This window comes from Myotis nattereri, assembly GCF_964212035.1.
Source record: "Myotis nattereri genome assembly, chromosome: 2".
Lineage (NCBI taxonomy): Eukaryota > Metazoa > Chordata > Mammalia > Chiroptera > Vespertilionidae > Myotis > Myotis nattereri.
Genome location: NC_138076.1, coordinates 18003603 through 18024663, shown reverse-complemented (window position 1 = coordinate 18024663; position 21061 = coordinate 18003603). Strand labels below are relative to the sequence as shown.

At 38.7% G+C, this 21061-nt stretch overlaps 1 protein-coding gene across 1 annotated transcript in view; it reads right to left on the bottom strand.

The window, feature by feature from the left end:
• The window catches only part of WRN (WRN RecQ like helicase), a 129066-nt gene that overhangs the window by 14401 nt on the left and 93604 nt on the right, over window positions 1–21061 (bottom strand). The window contains exons 28-32 of the mRNA XM_081083049.1: window positions 15856–15931; window positions 15500–15612; window positions 13387–13501; window positions 6459–6590; window positions 3866–4028 (exon numbers count right to left, since the gene is read on the bottom strand). Coding sequence (XP_080939175.1) covers window positions 3866–4028; window positions 6459–6590; window positions 13387–13501; window positions 15500–15612; window positions 15856–15931 — 599 coding nt within the window. The remainder of the gene's footprint in view (window positions 1–3865; window positions 4029–6458; window positions 6591–13386; window positions 13502–15499; window positions 15613–15855; window positions 15932–21061) is intronic.

Genomic DNA, 21061 nt, shown 5'->3' with positions numbered 1-21061 from the left:
TAATTAGAAAATTTATATATTTACCTACATATTTCTTATAAGTACTCTTTATATTTTTATCTTAAAGTCATCCTACAATATACATATGCCAATAAGTGGCATCTAGCTGTAAAGATGCATGTTATTCTGCCCTAACTTTCCAAGCAGCTAAGTGTTAAAAATATCTACTGGAGAGTGAAATAATAAGCACTGGCTGCACTCCTTCGTTGCTTTAGAAGAGATCATATTACCCCTACTTTTGTTGCAGGTCCCTGGGAAGCCAGCCCTAATTTCCAAGCACATGCACATAAAAAAACAGGAGAATGAAATTATTCAAAATACTATCCAGGTACCTCATTAAATGTCTTGCTTAATTTATTATTAAGCATAGCTAGAATCTAAACTCCATAAAAGCAGCAGCTTAAAATTATATAAACATGATAAAATTCAAAGAAAAACAAGGTACAGATTTACAATATTAAATTAGGACAAAAATCTACATAGCAAAAATACTCTATTAAATTAAAATACTCTATTTTTAGGAATAAGATTATACCATAATAAAATATAGAAAATTCTCAATTCAGGATTGTATAAAATTTAAATGCCAATCAAACTTGTTCATTAAAATACCAAATTATAAAATATAGCTACAGTTATATAAAAGATCAAAATAACATCTCTGAATCATTAATATACTATGTATATCCTCATTTCTTTTCATTTATGACACATTTTTCCAATAAAAGAACAAATAGTTTTTATCAAGGAAAAATAAGATTTCAAAAGCAAAATCTCACATCGATAAATTGTATCCTACAGGCTATAAAAGTACAATCAAAGGAAATAAAATTTAGAGCTCATGGTTCTTGCAATCTCAACTTTGGCTTTGGCAGTAAACTACAATAATATGCTTTTTCATATTATATGTACAACCTACATATGGTATATTGACAGAAAAATGAAACGTATTCAAAAGTATTCTACATTGATCTTTGGAATTTCAATTTAATATTTATCTGAATGAAAATTTATTTGCAGTAAGTATACAATGGTAAAGACAAATGTTTTAACTACTGTTATAGTCACTAATGATTACAAATGTTTTTCTCATGTCCCTAATATTTGTGGAATCAGGCTGTGCAATTATAGAGAATTTTCCATGTTTATATATCTGCTGGATTTTAGTATTTCTTAATTTTAAAAGTGATAACATAAGCAAATTAAAATTTTTAAACTCAGAATGTAGAGGGTACTACATAGAAGATATTTAAAGATACTAGGTATAGCCCGGTTTGGCTCAGTGGATAGAGCATCATCCTACAGACTGAAGGGTCCCAGGTTCAATTCCGGCCAAGGGCATGTGCCTTGGATGCTGGCACATCCCCAGTGGGGGGGCGTGCAGGAGGCAGCTGATCGATGTTTCTCTCTTGTTGATGTTTCTAACTCTCTATCCCTCTCCCTTCCTCTCTGTAAAAAATCAATAAAATATATTTTAAAAAAAATAAAGATACTAGGTATATAAATATAGTAAACCCTATATAATTAAGTATATTTATTTTACTCATCAATTAGAGGATTATAAACCCAAATCCTCTACCAGGATTAAAAAACTGCATATTTCTTTCTTTTAAAGAGTTGGCAGCACAACTTTGACATGATCTAGTAAAAATGAAAGCTTGCTCTGTCATTAACCTTGATGTGAATTTAAAACAATTTACAGTCCTCTAGGCCTCAAATTCCTATCTCTGAAACAGGATGCCAGTAGGAAAATGAAAATATAATGATTTCCAATTTCCTTTCCAAATAAAAAATTCAACAACTTTACAACTATATGATTTAGAAAGCAAATTAGCATCCCCCTCTATTCTTCTCCATAGCCAAATAAAGTAGATGTTGCCAATACTTGACTGAATAATAATCTTAAATCTCCCATTTTCCCATTCATAGTTTTGAAACTTCCCTTCTGGTATACCTATTAACCTCATATTTTTTTAATTAGCTTCTAAAATAATAGAGTATTAAAGTAATTACAAAGGGTATATTTAAGAAGCCACCATATCTTGCCATCTACTTCTTCATCATGATATTCCCCATTACTGCTTATAATACCTAATACAATGTAAATGCTATGTAAATAGTTAGTATACTGTGTTGTTTAGGGATCAACTTTCTGGAATTTTTTTTCCCAAATATTTTTGATCCACAGTTAGTTGAATCCATGAATGTAAACCTGAGGATCCAGAGGGCTAACTACTTACCAAGTGCCAGAGCATTCTGCGTAGTATCTAATTATTTCTCACAACTCTGTAAGAAAGGCATATTCTCCCTCCCTGTTTAAGAGAGGAGGAAAGTGAGGCTTGGGGAGACTGGGTAATTTGCCCAAAGTACCATACATAGCTCCTTTGCTCTTACTAACTAGGCCAGTGGTTCTCAACCTTGGCTGCACATTAGAATCACCTGGGAATCTTTTTAAAATCCTGATTTCTGGGCCGCATCCTCGGGAAATTCTGTTTCTTTGTTACTAATGTTGTGGCCTCACCCCATAACAAAGAAACAGAATTTCCGGAGGATGAGGCCCAGAAATCAGGATTTTAAAAAGATTCCCAGGTGATTCTAATGTGCAGCCACGGTTGAGAACCACTGAACTAGGCTAACACCGTCCATCTTCAGGATTTAAGGAAGGCAGCTAAACAATCACAAACATGACTGTCAACAGGAAAAACCTGCCTATTCCAACAGCTCATCAAAGACACTCATTTCTCTGAGTCCTGAGAGAGGGGCCCTTACTTAATACACTTGAAGTCTCATTGCCAGGATTAGAAATTGCGTATTTTTTTCTTCTAAATAGTTGGCAGCACACGCTTAGTATGATATAATAAAAAAGAAAAACTTCAGTTCCCTGGATTCTACTTAGATGACACTGCCCAAACTTGCCCGTGTCTCTCCTTCCCCTATGCTTCCATGGTTGACCGATAGAAGGGATGGAGGTGTTCTTTCTTAGACCTTCAGTCAAGTCTTGCTCAGGCTAGAATTAATACTGCCTTCTAAGGGGACTTGAATGTCTTTGTTCTGATCAATTGACTTGCTTTTAAAGGATGATCTTACTCCTCTCTTTTAAAAATGTTGAGGGAGGTGGGGGGGGGGGGGGCGATTGTGTAGTTATTCCCAAGTGGGAAAGAATTTGAGATAATAAAAAATTATTTGCACTGCAACCATATGCCCACTGCTCTGTCCTAACAGTCTGAATAAATTTATCAGATTTATTGAGTTATTAACACACCAGTTTATATTTGTACATTTAGGAGGGGAAATCCTCTAATGTACCTCATTCTATTTAAAAATGTCTGCAGGGCAAGCAAAGTGAGCACAGTTGAGGTTCTGCAGCAAAGTAAGAAGAGGAAACCCTCCTACAAAGGCCTAGCGACCTTGGCCCATCCCTTCAAGGTCACAGTGAAGTCCCACTGACTGTAATGATTAGAACGGCTGCTTAAGTGAAACCAATGACAAGGAAGCAGAAAGATTTAGGCAAAAACTAGGAGTAAGTCTTGGGGAATGAATATAGGAAAAACTGGGTATCTTCCCCCAAGTGAAGAGGTAGAAATCAGGAAAGAATGAAAGTGCTCTGTTTCAGGATTGGTGTGTAAGTTGTCATCTGAAGCTGAAAAGAAAAACATGAATTTCTCTGACTCAGGCTTTCCCCTGAGTGATAATGGGAAGAAAGACTGTTTTTCTAATACAATAAAAAACCTTACAAAAGTAAAGTTTTCATAGTAGCATGAAGAGTTGATGCTAAACTGAAAAATATTAGTGGATTGCTTGTTTACTTCATCTGGGTTCAATGACTCAAGTCATTAAGGCTGCAGACCAGGGTGGTGGTGATCACCTGAGTTGATGGGAGGGTTTCGGATAACATCAGTAATAATCTTCTGAACCTCTGGAGTCAGGCCTGCTCGCTCCATATCGACTGGGTAGCCAGCTTTCACCGCTTGGGATAAGTGTATGCCAACTGCTGCAAGAGGCATAATCCTGTTCTCAGCTACACTCTTCTAGAGAAACAGCAGCAAAACAACCAGTCAGTTTTTTAAAGTTTCCACTGTACTCTATGAAAACAAAATGTCCAAAACCTTCGGGTAATAAATGTTCACTGAGAAATAAACAATGTACTCAACCTTCACTTTATAATAATCAATTTCTTTAAAACTACCTACATTAGAGAACTCCAAGATTCTACTTTTTACAATTATTATACTGAATACAACATAATTATCCAGCATTAGCTAAGAAATCAATCCTCATCTCTCCACAATTATTCACTTTAAAACCCATTAGCGGCAGAGAGTACTATGTTAAGTCTAAAACCTTTGAAAATATAGTAAACTGTAATCCAATGTTCTATATACTTGAAATAATATATCATGTGCCTAGAATTGAATTAAACAATTGTGTTAAAATTGAGGATACTGTTACATATTTCTGTAGCTTTTATACAACTGTAGCTCCAAACTCATTTAAGATTATGTATGAGATACAATATTCTTTTAAACACTCCAAGAGTTTAGTCACTCGGCTCTAAATTAATTCGTAATACTCTCTTTTAATACAACCTGAAAGTCTGAATTTGGATTGGATTTGTGTAAATGTTGACACTTCATAGAAAAGAGCCTTTAAAGCAATAATTTCATCCTTCAAAAGTAGGTTTTAAATTACTTTCATTAAATGTCTACCCTTTCCTACTAGACAGTGTACACCATGTGTGCAGGGTTACTTGATACCAGGCATCAAATTACCTAAAACTAATTGCATTATTGCTCCTGATTAATTAGTCCTTAGGCATGTTTAATTTTATAGTTAACTGGCAAGACCGTCTCAGACTCCTGGGAGGTAGAGATAATTACACCATGATATTACACAATAATATACAACCAAATAACAGCAAAGGACATAAATGAAGATATGCAATTTTTCACATTCTTAACCATGACTATGTAATATAAGACATAAAACCTCATATCATGGATGAGTATTAGCATGCACTTTATTCAGAAAATTTGAAGGCTATACTAAATTTTCTTAGAAACTATATTCAGTTATACCACGCATATATGGTCAAATTATGCATTATAAGTATATTTAACATGTACATTTAAGTTACTACTTAAGAGGCAGAACTTTATTTCCTATTTATCATGTAATTTGTTTCAAAAATAGTACACTGGAATTATTTGGTTTCCTGTGGAATGGATTCTGTACTTTTAATTAAGGAATCTGACTATCAAATTAGAACATCTATTAAGTAATTAAGACAAGCTATGAATTATTTATTCTTATTTCTATTAGACCTTAACCAGTATAAAAAGTGTGTAATGTGGCCTAGTGGATGAAGACACAGAAGAGAAAAACCAGGCATTGGACTAATCAATTTATGGTCAGAGAGAATAAGAATTCAAATTAGTAAAACTTAGCTGGAAGCCTCATTCTATCTTTATTCCACTAAGGTAAACTCTCTATTTTGGACAGAATAAGGCAAAAGTAGGTTTATAGTTACTCATATGGAAAATAATACAATAATTATATAATAATACAAAACTAAACTCTGTTTCATGTACTCACAACCATAAGCCTACTTTTCCCACACCATATATTTAAAAAATACTCAACAGTCTTAAGGATTTATGCCAGAACAGTGAAGAAATATTAAACGTGGCTATTTTTCACAGTAGATTTTTTTTCAAAGAGCATCAGGCATGGTTAAAAAATAGAACAGAGCCGAAACCAGTTTGGCTCAGTGGATGGAGTGTCAGCTTGCGGACTGAAAGGTCCCAGGTTCGATTTCGGTCAAGGGCATGTACCTGGGTTGCGGGCATATCCCCAGTAGGGGGTGTGCAGGAGGCAGCTGATCGATGTTTCTCTCTCATTGATGTTTCTAACTCTCTATCTCTCTCCCTTCCTCTCTGTAAAAAATCAATAAAATATATTTTAAAAAAAATAGAAGAGAACTAAAGGATATAGAGTGAACAGCAAGTATGGTGTATATATAAGTACGTACATATTTATATGTTTGTTCTTCACATTGCTCTGCATATTCCTTTTTTTTAACTTAATGTGTCTTGGAGGTTATTTCTTATCAATACATATGCTGATAGTTTCTAAACTATTAATCCAATTTTTTAAAAAAGTTTTACAATATGGCTGCTCTAATATCCCTGAGCTATAAATGTGTTTATCAGTACCTCGGATATAATCTCTATAAGATAATCATGGTCAACCTATACTTGCTGTTTTTACTCAACTGACAGAAGTAGGCTTAGCAAAAAGAAGATGACATTCTATTCTAAAATTAAATACACAATGAAACAATGTAAAATATTATAGGATTAGAAGAAATGTACCCCAAGTCACAACTTTAATACTGAAAAGTTGATAAAACGTGTTTAGATAAATTAAAAAATTCCCTCTAATATGAATGTAACACTTACCAAAGACATCTTCTTTTCTTGGAATAAAGAATACGTGATGGCCGTAGACGGTGGGAGGGAGCATTCTTTGTCTTTTGCCACCAGGCTTTTCTTCTGTTCTTCTTGAGGATTTGTACTTGAAAAGAGATCTGTCTACAAAAGTTTAAAAGCAGCACAAATGGTGAATAATAATATCAACATAATGATAGAAAGGTTATCAATATGATCATTAGGCCTTAGAGGGTAAAAATAACACAAATAAAACCTCCAAGGAAGAGGAAAAAATTCCCTTTTTATGGGGAGCTCGAAAAAGGTGTTTGGTGTTACTTTTTACATATTAATTTTAAAAGGAAAAATAAAGCTAGAAGGAATCAAGTGTTTGTAATAATAAATGTGGCTATAGAACTAGAAATCCCTAGTCTTTCCTTTAGCCAATAAGAGGAAAGAAAAAATGAACTATAATGTAGACCATTCTGCCTTTAAATATTAAGTCCCCAAGCCCCCTAGAAGTGAATGTTAAATGAATAAATAAAAATGATTAATATTCAAATGTAGAAACTATAACCACAAATTCTGCTAACATATCTTAAAGAAAATTTCTCATTAACTACATACAGTACATTTAGTTAAGAAAAATACATACAAACTGTGGCTCTTGAAGCATTATGTAAATTCTTAAATATGATTCATTAAGACATTTTTTAAAAAAAAAAAAGGGAGAAAGGGTTAAAAAAATAAAATTAATGAATACTAGGATTTTTTTAAAGCCTGAAGAAAGTAAAGGCCAAGTAATAGTTATGATAGAATTAGTACATGATAGAGGATTCACATCGATATAACAATAGTTTTCCTCCAAAATGCCAACTTTACCTTCCAAACGTAAGAACCAATACTAGATTAAAATAATTAAATCCAACAGAACTTGGCTTACTGTAACCCACACTAGTCCCTTGCTATCCTAAACAAAAAGGGAGTCTGCAGATTAGTTCACAGACACCTGGGACAACTGCAGCTTGGCGAACAGAGAAGCCAGACAACACCGAAGACCTAAGGTCTCCAGGTTGTTTCCAGGCACCGCTAGGCTTTCAAAGAACACATTACATATTTTATTAAATGAAATTAAAGTGTTTCCATCTGAGACCTTAACACGGTCAGAATTGGCCTTAAGTTTCTAGGAATGACTAAAATCAAACTCCATTAGCCAGATTCTTCAGGATTACAGTGTAAACTATACCTGCAGGCAATCATGGGATACCCCTATACCAAGGTCTTAGAAATGTGATCACTGGGCGTTATACTGGCAAATACATAAAGATGTTAAGATATATGGAACAAAATCATGCCACCATCTGTAAATGTGTGACTAAAAGTGTTTGGGAACATCAGCAAATTCATATGAGAGTAATAATCTCAAGAAGATAGGGCTAGAATGTGATTCTAGTAAGCAAAATATCTAATCAAATCATGCTCTATGTAGATAAAAGACTATGTGAACAGAGAACAATCAATTATGAAAACATAAGTAGGAAAGGCAGAAAAACAAAAGTACGCAATGCCTATCCAAGCGCTGTTCAGATGAGAAGCAGCCTTGGCCAACTAGATTTGAATATTAAAGTTCCTTTGGCAAGTAGTGTGTAAGAATGCCTCATCCTGCTTTTGCTGCTGAGAGCCTATTTAAGACACTCTCAGGGTTTCCCTTATTCAATTCCAGGCTCGCTAAACAACTTCAGATAAGCCAGTTTCTAAAGGAGAGAACACACTCATTGGGTCAAGTGAAACTTTCCAGTTGTATTTCTCACTACAAATCAATGAATTTGCATTCTAATATATATACTTATATTTATATACACACACATACACATAAAACCAGGTTCACAGAGAAGAATAATGCAAATCTACTCCCCAAAACATAACTATTTTGTGACAAGACATAAGACTTTTAAGATTGCATGAATGAGGACGGAAACTCTAGCCTAGACCATGGCAAATGCCAGTGTGGCAGCCAGCTAGGCTTCCCCAGAAAATATGTAATCTGTCTTGATACATGTTTTCTACAATCTGCAATACACAGCTATTCTGAAGCTTTAAGATAGAAACAGAAATATATAACACCTGCCTGTTTTGTTTAGGTGTACTGTATGCTCAGAACACCAACTGTCTACCCCTAGGGTTATCTGATTGGAATTACCCTTTGTGTTAATGTGAGAACACAGCCCTGATATTCTTCTGAAGTATGCAAAGTAAAATGCCAAAAAGATTTGGAAAGCACATTTTTTTTTGCCTTAGGTCAGAAAATTCAAATTCTAAAATTAGGCACCATGTATACGATGATGTCATATAGATGAAAAAATCAAACAGAAACATTTCTATTTTTCACCAAGGAGTAAACCAATATTCAACTACTATAATTTTTAATTAAAATTCCTAAATGATAGGATATGGATACAAAAATTACATTTCTTTCCCAAATAAAAGCTCATAAATATATTTCCTCATGTATCTATAGATAATATAATGAACCACAAAGATAAATAACCTTATCAAAATGATTCCAACATTATTCAACAAGGTGCTGGGGTCCAACCCAGTGGGTCCAGGGGTCCCCAAAGGTGTGGACGGAGTCGGCGAAGAAGGAATGACACGGAGACAGTGTTCAGTTGATCAGCAGCCTAGCCAGGATCTCTAGCCAGGATCTCCAGCCAAGTTCTGGTCTGGATCTCCAGAGAGGTTCTGCTTACGATCTCCAGCCAGGTTCTGTGTCCATGTTGTCTTGCTAGGTTCTCCAGCCAGGTTCTCCAGGTTCTCCAGCCAGGTTCTGTAGCCAAGTTCCCTTGCTAGGTTCTCCAGCCAGGTTCTGTCCAGGTTCTCCAGCCAGGTTCAGTCACCAGGTTCTAGTCAGGTTCTCTTGCCAATTTCTGTAGTCAGGTTCAGTCCAGGATCTTTTGCCATGTTCTCTCGCTAGGTTCTGTCTCTAGGTTCTAAGGCCAGTGTCTGTCCAGGATCTTTTGCCATGTTCTCTCCAGCGAAGTTCTTCTGTCTCTAGAGAACGTTCTGTGTAGGTTCTGTGCCAATTTCTGTCTCTCTCTCTCTCTCTTGCTGTCTTGTTACATCTGTATTTATACTAGTTGATTCAATCCTATCAATCTCTATTACAAAGGTGAGGGCGTTTCTTATCTCCATTCCAGGGAGTAAAGATTATGTAGCTTAAGCATGATTGTTCATAGTTAAAGTGATTAATTACCCGCCTGGCAGTTAGTTAAGAGATTTTATTCCCTCCCTAACTTCAGGGGAAAATCCCTACCTGGGGAAACAACCTTTCTCAGAGACCTTGGTTAAAACACATAGTGCCAAGAAGGTGAGCAAACATATTAAGAACAGTATGCCATATATCCAGGACCCTTGAAACAGCAAGCATGGACCGGCTCCCGGCAAATTCCCCCTTTTTTATTTTTTAAAAGCAGGCATTAAAAAGAAAAACCTGAAATGCTCTCTTGTATCCATTTTAAGAGTAGGATTGGCGCTTTCCGCTATTACCTGAGGCCTGATCTATCACCCCAGGGAGAGCTTGCCAATCCTGCACTTTCCCGGGGTGGAAAGGCTGCAGTGGGGTTAAAGATAAGGCTTCTTGGGCCTACCTCCTCCCATGCCTTTACATTTACCTTTCCTTCCTCAGAAAAGCATGGACATACTTCTTGTATAAAACGTTCTGTCTGACTAGGAGTAACCTTAATTCCTCTGCTAGCAAGCATATGTGTTAAAAGATCAATACAGAGTCTTATTTCTTTAGACTCAGTATGGCGCATCTTCTTAATCTATAAAGATCAATACAGAGTCTTCTTTCTTTGGACTCAGTATGGCACATCTTCTCAATCTAAGAATCAATACAGAGTCTTCTTTCTTCGGACTCAGTATGGCACATCTTCTCATTCTAAGTTCTGTACTATCCACCTTCTTACCCTACTTATCCTCTATAGGGGGGTCTGCAGTACCCTGGTGGAGTCCTATCCGTCCCGAGTGTGGGGGTTCTCAATGGGGGGTCTTACCTAAGGGAATCCTGTTCCAGGGGTTCCCAAAGGTGTGGACGGAGTCGGCGAAGATTATCCACCCTCTTCCTACGGTGGAGTCCTATCCATCCCGAGAGTGGGGCTTACTTACCTAGGAGTCCCTGTTCGGGCGCCAGATGCCGGGGTCCAACCCCAGTGGGTCCAGGGGTCCCCAAAGGTGTGGACGGAGTCGGCGAAGAAGGAAGGACACGGAAGCAGCATTCAGTTGATCAGCAGCCTAGCCAGGATCTCCAACCAGGATCTCCAGCCAAGTTCTGGTCCGGATCTCCAGCGAAGTTCTGGTCCGGAGCCCCAGCCAGGTTCCGTGTCCATGCTCTCCTGCTAGGTTCTCCAGCCAGGTTCTGTAGCCAACTTCCCTTGCTAGGTTCTCCAGCCAGGTTCTGTCCAGGTTCTCCAGCCAGGTTCAGTCACCAGGTTCTAGTCAGGTTCTCTTGCCAATTTCTGTAGTCAGGTTCAGTCCAGGATCTTTTGCCATGTTCTCTCGCTAGGTTCTGTCTCTAGGTTCTAAGGCCAGTGTCTGTCCAGGATCTTTTGCCATGTTCTCTCCAGCGAAGTTCTTCTGTCTCTAGAGAACGTTCTGTGTAGGTTCTGTGCCAATTTCTGTCTCTCTCTCTCTCTCTTGCTGTCTTGTTACATCTGTATTTATACTAGTTGATTCAATCCTATCAATCTCTATTACAAAGGTGAGGGCGTTTCTTATCTCCATTCCAGGGAGTAAAGATTATGTAGCTTAAGCATGATTGTTCATAGTTAAAGTGATTAATTACCCGCCTGGCAGTTAGTTAAGAGGTTTTATTCCCTCCCTAACTTCAGGGGAAAATCCCTACCTGGGGAAACAACCTTTCTCAGAGACCTTGGTTAAAACACATAGTGCCAAGAAGGTGAGCAAACATATTAAGAACAGTATGCCATATATGCCAGGACCCTTGAAACAGCAAGCATGGACCGGCTCCCGGCAACAAGGGACTAGGATCTTTAACTTTTTTAATTAGTTTGTTACAGGTATCATTATGATTATAGTATGCGGTTTCTATCTACTTTTTATGTATAGTTAAAAAAATAGTTGTCTCCTTTTAGGATTTTTTAAGTAGCTGCCAACTATGAATTCATCTTTGGAGGAGGTAGACATTTTTAAAACATTATAATTCTCATAAAATGTATTTCTACAAAGTGATTTTAACTTCTTTTTCTTAAATGGCCATCTTAATGGGTTTAATCCCATGTCCTCATATTTATAACTTTTGACTTGTATTATGACAATACTTAAGTTTTGCTTCAAAATTTTAAGTAAATATGTTAAAGCTTAATGAAAGTGATGAATAACAAAGCTGGCTTAATAAGCACTAAAATTTATTAATTTATTTCGTCGGTAAATGGTTTAAATGTGTACAACAATGCAGGCATAATTCCTAACCACCAGAAATTAACAGTCATTTTCTCTATCCAGAGGCTCAAAAGTCCCATACCTATCCTTTGGAGTGTTGATATTTTTACCCTACTTCAATTTACTCTTGAGGAAGGTCTGAGGAGGATAATTCTCTCATTATTAAATCAAACCACTAACTCATGAAGAAGATCCTACCATCAAGTGTCCAAAGAGAAAAAAAAAGTATTCAATTACTACTGGTATAATCTCTTTTTATCAAATTGTTAAAAAAATATCCAATATGAAATATAAGGCATTTTCATGTGATGTCTTACGTAAGCACTAGAGGCCCAGTGCACAAAATTCATGGCCTGGTAGGGTCCCTAGCACCTGCCGGCTGCCAGCCAGGTACTCCCTCCCTTCCCCTGGCCACCTGCCACCGCCGTCAGGGGCCACCCTCCCTTCCCGGTCGGCCCCACCGCCTGGTCAAACTCCCAGATGAACTCCCGGTTGAGGGGACAATCTGCATACTATGCTTTTATTATATAGGATATTAAAAGAAAATTTAAAGTTACCAAAGATATACTATATTAAAAGAGGGATATGTTACATACAAAAACCAGAAGAGTTTCTGCTTATAGTTACAGAATTATTTCTAAAGTGCGATCCAGTCACTGGAGTCGCATGTGGAATTTAAGAAGAAACCCAAACAAGCCTGTGAAAATGGTCATACGTGGTGGAGCAAGAAGAAATCAAAGGATACAAAGAAAGCGCTATTACGATGGACAAAATGCCATGAAGCCTACTTAGTTTCAAAAGACAGCATGACTGGCAGGGGAGGGTAATTAGGGATACAACAAACAATAAGAAAAGTAGTCAGAGAAAGACAAGTACCAGATGACTTCACTCGTATGTGGAAATTAAGAAACAAACTGAACTACCAAGCAAAATACAGACAGACTCATAGATAGAAAGCAGACAGACTGGGAGAAGGTGTGTGGAGGGACTGAGCAAAAAAGAAAAAAAAAAAAGAGAGAGAACTCACGGACATGGACAAGAGGGGGGAGCAGGGAAGGGGAATGAGTGTAAGTGAAAGAGAGCATAGTGATGGAAAAATAAAATAAAATAAAAAAATTTTTAAAAAGAAAGAAAAACCAAGTGGCTGAACCCCTTACCAACTTATAACAAGGATAACTTTACAGCTTTAATTTCTATCTATACTTGAAGGTAAATAATTTATCAACCTAAAACACAGTACTTATTCAAATTTTAAAAAAATATCTCCCAACAAAATAGAAAAACATAAATAGCCTGGACAACTACTTCAGTATCATCTTAAAAATCAGGTAACTAACATGTTCTTATTAACTGATTTACTGTAGAAACAAATCTGAATTCATTTTCTACGTATCTGGTGTGGAAATAAAAATAAAGGGAGAAAATGTTGCGTTTGAAGGGTGTTTTTGAAATTGTCAAAAATATTTATTCCTTCAGAGCTCCTTACACCACAGTATTTTACCTGAACGCTATTGATGTGACAGAACTGTTTGATGACTTCCAATAGAGGGGCCAACATAGTAGCTTTGCCTTCAGAAACTCCATTGATCCTTTTCACATTTTCAACTGTAGTAGGTCTGTCATTTAAAAAAATTTAAGTCAATAAATCACTGAAACATTATATTCTAGCAACATAGCTGATATTTAGCTCTTTTAGTAATTTATGAATAAAAACTCCAGCACCACCATTACCACAAAAACACAGTACTAATTGGTAAATAGGCTATTACCATAAACATTACTAATTGGTAAATAGGCTATTATCATAATGTTCTACTCCATTACTGACCGTATCATTATTACTATTTTTATAGATATGAAAAGAAAAACTATGAGGTACTAACTGAAGACAACTAAGAGGCTAAGAAACTCAGAAAATTTCATGCAGTGCTTATAAAGTGTTTACCTGTAACAATAAACCAAACTACTTTAGTCTTTTATCTCAATATTTCTTATCCAATATCCAAGAGACTGTATAATGTCTCCTTTCTAAAAATATGCCAATCTAGTGATATCAAATATTTTCACTGAATATTGCAAGGTGGTCTGTGATTATTTATTTTTAATGAAATACTTATTATAAAATAAAATATAAGTACTATGTAATATTAGAAAATTCTACACTAATGAAACATCTCATGGATGAAACTTAGTGACATAAACAATTTTTAAAATAAACTTTTATTTTTCAATTACAGTTGGCATACATTATTATACTAGTTTCAGTTGTACCACATGGTGATTAGACATTTATGTAACCTAAAAAGTGACCACTCTGACAACTCTAGTACCCGTCTGACACTGTACATAGTTAACAAATATTACTGACCTTATTCCCTAGGCTACAGTTTACATCCCCATGACTATTATGTAACAACAATTTTTTAAAAGGAGGCATAAGAGGCAAAATTATCAAGCAACTATTCTTCGGAAATAATTTCTCCTAAATAGTTATTGACCACATAGTATTTAGTAAACATTGTGCTAGGTGCTTTGAAAGACACAAAAAGATGAGGAACATATTATTGTTATTCACAGAGATAAATATCTAGATGATATATGTATGTCACTAATAACAAAAAAATAAAGCATTGTGTGATAAGTGCTGTAGAAGCATCTTTAAAATTTGTATTTAGAAGTCCTTTATGAATAACAGAGACAGGCATTACTTTGCTAATACAAACTTCATGGAGAAAATAATAACAAAGCCAGATTTTGAAGAATTTCCTAACAGGAGTTTTGGGGAATCAAGGAAACTACAAAGAAGAAGCACCATCGTAAGTAAGTATATGGAGGTTGAAAAGGGGTCTTCAACAAATGGTAAAAAAACCTAAACAAGATAAACCATTTAAACTGTTGTGACTCAGATGGAAAAGTAGGTTTAAGTTCATACATGGAGGGCCTTGAATTATAACCTAAAGAAATTAACATACTGGGAATCTAGTTAAGCAGAAGTATACATGATAAAGATTAATTTGGTAGTCTTATATGAGATGAAACAGAAAGAGAGAGACTGAGGAAAGAGGAACTAGTTAAAAGGCTTTTGCAATAGGCCAAGGGTAATGGTCCAAACAAACATGGTGATACTAAAACAAGGGAGGAAGGCAGAGGCAGACATATCAGAAACATTTAAATGAAAAAGTCTAGAAACTTCAGAGAAAAGTAAGAAGGGGACATAGGTTAGAGGAGTGAAAATAATATCATCGGTTTTAAACATACGTGATTGGGCACATCATGGTCTGACTAACAAAAACAAGGAATTCAGAAAGAAGAGTTTTGTTATTTGAATGAAATCCATGTGAGGAGTGTTTGTGGATTATGACAGATTGTTTATGTACTGGGTCTGATTGCTGGAGACAGTTGGTTCCCATTCATGTAGAAGCCTGAGCCTAAAGCTCAGAGAAGAGATCATTGGTAGCAGCCTGAAGATTTGGAAGTCACCAACGGATGTGACAGATACCTAATCCAACAGCTGTGACAGTTAGAGCCATAGTCATTATCACTTAAGATATGTTTTACAAACCTATTATGTTAGAAGAAAATTAGGTTAGAACATAAACAAATAAATAGTTTACCTCATTTTGGCCATATCCAACAGTATCTTATTTGTTGCCAGGATAGCTGGAGGAATATCCAAGTTATTGGCAAGTTTCTGCCTAGCTTCTAGCAATTTGCCATATAATACAGTCTAAACAAAGAACAAAGAAACAACTCAATATCTAAAAAAATATACTTAGAAAAATCTAGTCCTTCATTTTAAGAGCTTCAGGTATTAAATTTTCCCTGAGGATGAAAAACAAAACAAAACTGAACTCTATCTCAGACTCTTAACTAAGAACAATTTTTTAAAATACTGGCAACAGAATTTCAAGCATGCATAGAATCCTGACCATCCTCTCAAAAACTACCTGCCTTTTTACAAAAGTCATACCTGAGTCTCCTGCTCTTGAGCCGAAATAACAGGTTCTGAAGACTTGTAAGATTTTCCTGGTGATGGCACCGTGATGCTAAAATATTTAAAAGAAAATAAATAATAAAAACTCTTCTTTCTCCAAGTTCATTTTTTATTTCACCCCAAAATGAGACTATTAAGTATATTTCCAAGTCTTATGCTAACGTGTATTCTTCCCGATACCAGTAGGGCATTGTTACTTATATGGCAGCTAAGATTTTAAACATCTGGGGTCAAATACATTCATTACAATGGTAAAGTTAAAACTGTAATACGAGTTCATCACAAAATTGGTGTACTTAAGCATTTGCCACATCTTCCTTCTCAACCACATACTTTGAAAGAAAATACTCCTTCCCTATATAGAAGATAACATTTTTTTTGTTTTTCAGCCAAGAGGGACACAATCTATGATCCTTTGCTATGATATTACTAATCTTTAGATAGTGGGGAACATCAGCATGAGATTAATGAAATTATTCACAATATTCTTCAAAAGAAAACAAAACTAAGCAAAAGTAATTTTGCTTTTGACTCCTAAAAAAGGATAAATAACATCCAATTAGCAAACAATATTGTATGAAAGGTACTAGGCAGCAAACTAGATAGAAAATCAATATCTATAAGCACATCTCATTTATTAATTATAAAGAGGAAAAGTTATAAAAATGAAACTGTATAGAACATCTTATATGAAAGACACCAAATTTAAATAAATTCCTGCTTTTGGGGAGAAAGGGAAGAACATGTTTACTATTTAAGAATTATAAATTTCTCTATATCAAGAATTCAAAATTTGCATGTAAAGGAAGATTTCATTTTTACAGTGATCAAATTCTATCACTGAAATTAAATAGATTTGAACCCGAAAAAAAATAACTACAGTGCAAAAAAAAATCAGTAATATCAGGTTACTCAAGAAAATTATAAATGTGTTTTAAACAATATAATGATATTAACCATCATCTTATCATTTATGGGAATCTTTATAATAATGTACTATTGCAAAATGGTATTTTAAGTTATTTCACAAACAAATTTTATTATCATATATACTAGCAAAATTCTGGGTAACATGTTCCTGAAGCAGAAATACACATGGAAAATGTTAAATGAAAAACCTTTTGCCTATGAATATTATTACAAGTACAAAGGAGAAAGGTTCAAAATAACTATAATGAGTATCATCAAAGAAGTAAGTGAAGATACTGTATCCATGAAACAAAAAAAGATTGCTATTAAAGAAGAAAGAGTGCAAGAAATAGCTCATAAAAGCTAAATATGTGATAACTGTAATACTTACATGCACAGCCCCTGGACACAGACAATAGTGCAATAGTGTGGTGAAGGCATGAGGTGGGGTAGCGGTTGGGCAGAGAGGGGCAAAGGGGGAAGGAATGGGGAATATCTGTAATACTGTCAATAATATATATATTTTTATATATCCTATATAATAAAAGCCCAATATACAAATTGTTGACTGGGAGAGTGGAAGTTTGACCGCTCGCAATGATGTTTGCTGACCACCAGGAGGCAGCGCGGAACATGGTGGGCATCAGCGACGCAGCATTGGCAGCGGACGGCAGTGGAGGTGCTGCTGACCCCGATGAGAGTGGGACCATGGTGGGATTGTGGAGCAGGTGAGTGGGTGATGCCAGGCCAAGGCGGGTGTAAGCAGGGGCCCCGATCGCCCAGCAGACAGCAACCAGTGCGACTGCCCAGCAGACGGCAACCAGTGGCAGCAGCAGTGGGGGATGGGGCCACTGCCTGGCTCCCAGGAGCTCAGGGAGCCGGGCAGGGGCTCGATCACACCGCTGATCACTCTGCAGACAGTGACCAGCAGTGGCTCTGACACTTCCATTACAGAGAAAGGGCAAATAGCAATATTAAAGTACTAGAGGCCCGGTGCACAAATTTGTGCACTCGGGGGGGAGGGGGGGATCCCTCAGCCCAGCCTGTGCCCTCTCCCAGTCTGGGACCCCTCGGGAGATAACGACCTGCTGGTTTAGACCTGCTCCCTGGGTGGCAGAGGGCAGGCCCAATCCCTAGGTGCAGCCCCTGGTCAGGCTCAGAACAGGGCCGATTGGGGAGTTGGGGCGCCTTCCCCTGTCATGCACAGAGCAGGGCAGATTGGGAGGTTGCGATGCCACCCTCAGTCACGCTCAGGGTAGGGCCAATTGGGGGGTTGGGGCACCGCCCCGTCACACTCAAGGCAGGGTTGATGGGGAGGTTGCGGCGCTACCCCATCACGCACAGAGAAGGGGCCCATCAGGGGGGTTGGGGCTCCGTACCCTGTCATGCACAAAGCAGTGCCAATCAGGGGGTTGGGGCGCTGCCCCCTGTCACGCACAGAGCAGGGCCCATCAGGGGGGTTGGGGCTCCGTACCCTGTCACGCACAGAGAAGGGTCAATCAAGGGGTTGGGGAGCTCCCCCGTCACGCACAGAGCAGGGCCGATCATGGGGTTGAGGAGCTCCCCCTGTCACTCACAGAGTAGGGCCGATAAGGGAGTTGGGGCACCGCCCCCTGTCATACACAGAGCAGGGCGGATCAGGGGGTTGGGGTGCCGCCCTCTATCACCCACAGAGCAGGGCTGATCAGGGGGTTGGGGCGCCGCCACTATCACACTCAGGGCAGGGCCGATGGGGAGGTTATGGCTCTACCCCGTCACACACAGAGCAGGGCCTGTGGGAAGGGCGGGTTGGGGCGCCGCCCTCTATCACCCACAGAGCAGGGTCGATCAGGGGGTTGGGGCGCCGCCATTCTCACACTCAGGGCAGGGGAGGTTATGGCTCTACCCCGTCACACACAGAGCAGGGCCCATGGGGGGGGGGGGTTGGGGTGCCGCACCCTGTCACACACAGAGCAGGGCTAATCAGGGGGTTGGGGCGCCTTCCCCTGTCAGGAACAGAGCAGGGCCAATAGGGAGGTTGTGGCCCCGCCCCCTGTCACACACAGAGCCTCAGGGCAATCAGGGGGTTTGGGCGCTGCCCCCTGTCACGCTAATACCGGTGCTGGGAGGCATACTACCCTTTTACTATATAGGGTAGAGGCCTGGTGCATGGGTGGGGCTGGCTGGTTTGCCCTGAAGGGTGTCCTGGATCAGGGTGGGGTCCCCACTGGGGTGCCTGGCCATCCTGGGTGAGGGGATGATGGCTGTTTGCAGCTGGTCACACACCCTTCAGGGTGGGGGTCCCCACTGGGGTGCCTGGCCAGTCTGGGTGAGGGGCTGAGGGCTGTTTTCAGGCTGGGACTGAAGCTCCCAACTGCTCCTTTTCTTCTTTTTTTTTATTCTGAGCCAGCTTTAGCTCTGAGGCTCCAGCTCTTAGGCCTCCGCTCCTGAAAGCAGGTATCTGGTTTGTTTAGGTTCTACAATCGAAACTCTGTATCAACTCCAGGTCTGAGATCCAGGCTAGCTGAAAGCTGGTTTCTGGGGTTTTGTTTAGCTTCTATTTTTGTAACTATGTTTCAAACTGCTAGCTCAGAGGCCTGCAGCGGCAGGCGGGGAATGTTGGAGTCCTCCATCACTGAAGCATGCAAGCCTCATGTTAGTTTCAAGCTGCCTGGCTGCTGGCCGCCATCTTGGCTGCCAGTTAATTTGCATATCGCCCTGATTAGCCAATGGGAAGGGTAGCGGTCGTACGCCAATTACCATGTTTCTCTTTTATTAGATAAGATTTCTTCTAATTATTTTCCTTTCAATATGCACGAATCTGGGCACCGGGACATATATATATATTTTTAAAAAATAAAATTTCATTAGATGGGAGGGGATATAAAGTCAAAGAACTCTCCAAAGAGAGTAAAAAAAACAAAAAGTTTGAAAATAGGGAGAAAAGCAAGATTAGTAACAGGAACACTAAAAAACAAGCAAAACAAAGACAATTATTATCATCAAATAAAATTAAGTTAGTGGTGGATATAATAACAGTTTGGCTTCATAGTATATAGTATTTAAATAGATGTAACAATGTAAAAACAAATTATTAATGTGACCAAAACTTGAAATATAATTATGTTGGAGAGGAGGGGGAATGAAGGAGGTGAAAGAAGGGAAGGGGGAGATAAGCCCTAATCTCCCATTATAGGATGTCAACAGAAAATTTCTAAAGAAAAAACCAAGATGGCGGCATAGGTTAACGCCGGAGATTGCTGCCTCGAACAACCACTTCAAAAAACAACTAAAAGACGGAACGGACATCATCCAGAACCACAGGAAGGCGGGCTGAGTAGAAATTCTACAACTAGGGGGAAAGAGAATATCATACCCAGACTCAGAGGAGGCACAGTGCTGAAGTGAAATACTCAGGTGCGGAGTGCGCGCGGAGCGGGCTGGAGGCGGAGGGTGCGGTTGTTGTTTTCAATCGGGAGGGAGTTTCAGACTCTGAGCTCCAGATCCGGGCGAGTCTCTAGGGACCCAGACTCAAACGGGAGAAGTGGGACTGTCTGGCTTCGGTCGGAACTCGAAGGCAGCTTTCTCTCCGAGGTTTGCAGCGGTTGCTGGGACTCTGTGAGGCAGAGCCCCTAGGGACGGAACTGAGAGCAGCCATAACTGCTCGCTCCGGCCCGCCCTGTAGATCCCCCGGGACCCGCCCCGCCCAAGCCCTGCACAGAGCCATTTGCCGGATAGCCTCAGGCAAACGCTAGATTAGCACCACCCTAGAGATCCAGCACAGAAGCTCTCCCACTGCAGACACAGCGGACTCTCATAGCCAGTTAGCCTGGAGGTCAAATCACCCCCGGTATTGCCGACAACAATCAAGGCTTAACTACAACAAGACTGCACACAAAGACCACTAGGGGGTGCACCAAGAAAACATAAAAAATGCAGAGACAAAGAAACAGGACAAAACTGTCAATGGAGGATATTGAGTTCAGAACCACACTTTTAAGGTCTCTTAAGAACTGTCTAGAAGCCGCCGATAAATGTAGTGAGATCCTCAAGAAATGTAATGAGACCCTCGATGTTATGATAAAGAACCAACTAGAAATTAAGCATACACGGACGGAAATAACGAATACTATACAGACTCCCAACAGCAGACCAGAGGAGCGCAAGAATCAAGGCAAAGATTTGAAATGCGAAGAAGCAAAAAACACCCAACCGGAAAAGCAAAATGAAAAGAGAATCCGAAAATACGAAGATAGTGTAAGGAGCCTCTGGGACAGCCTCAAGAGTACCAACA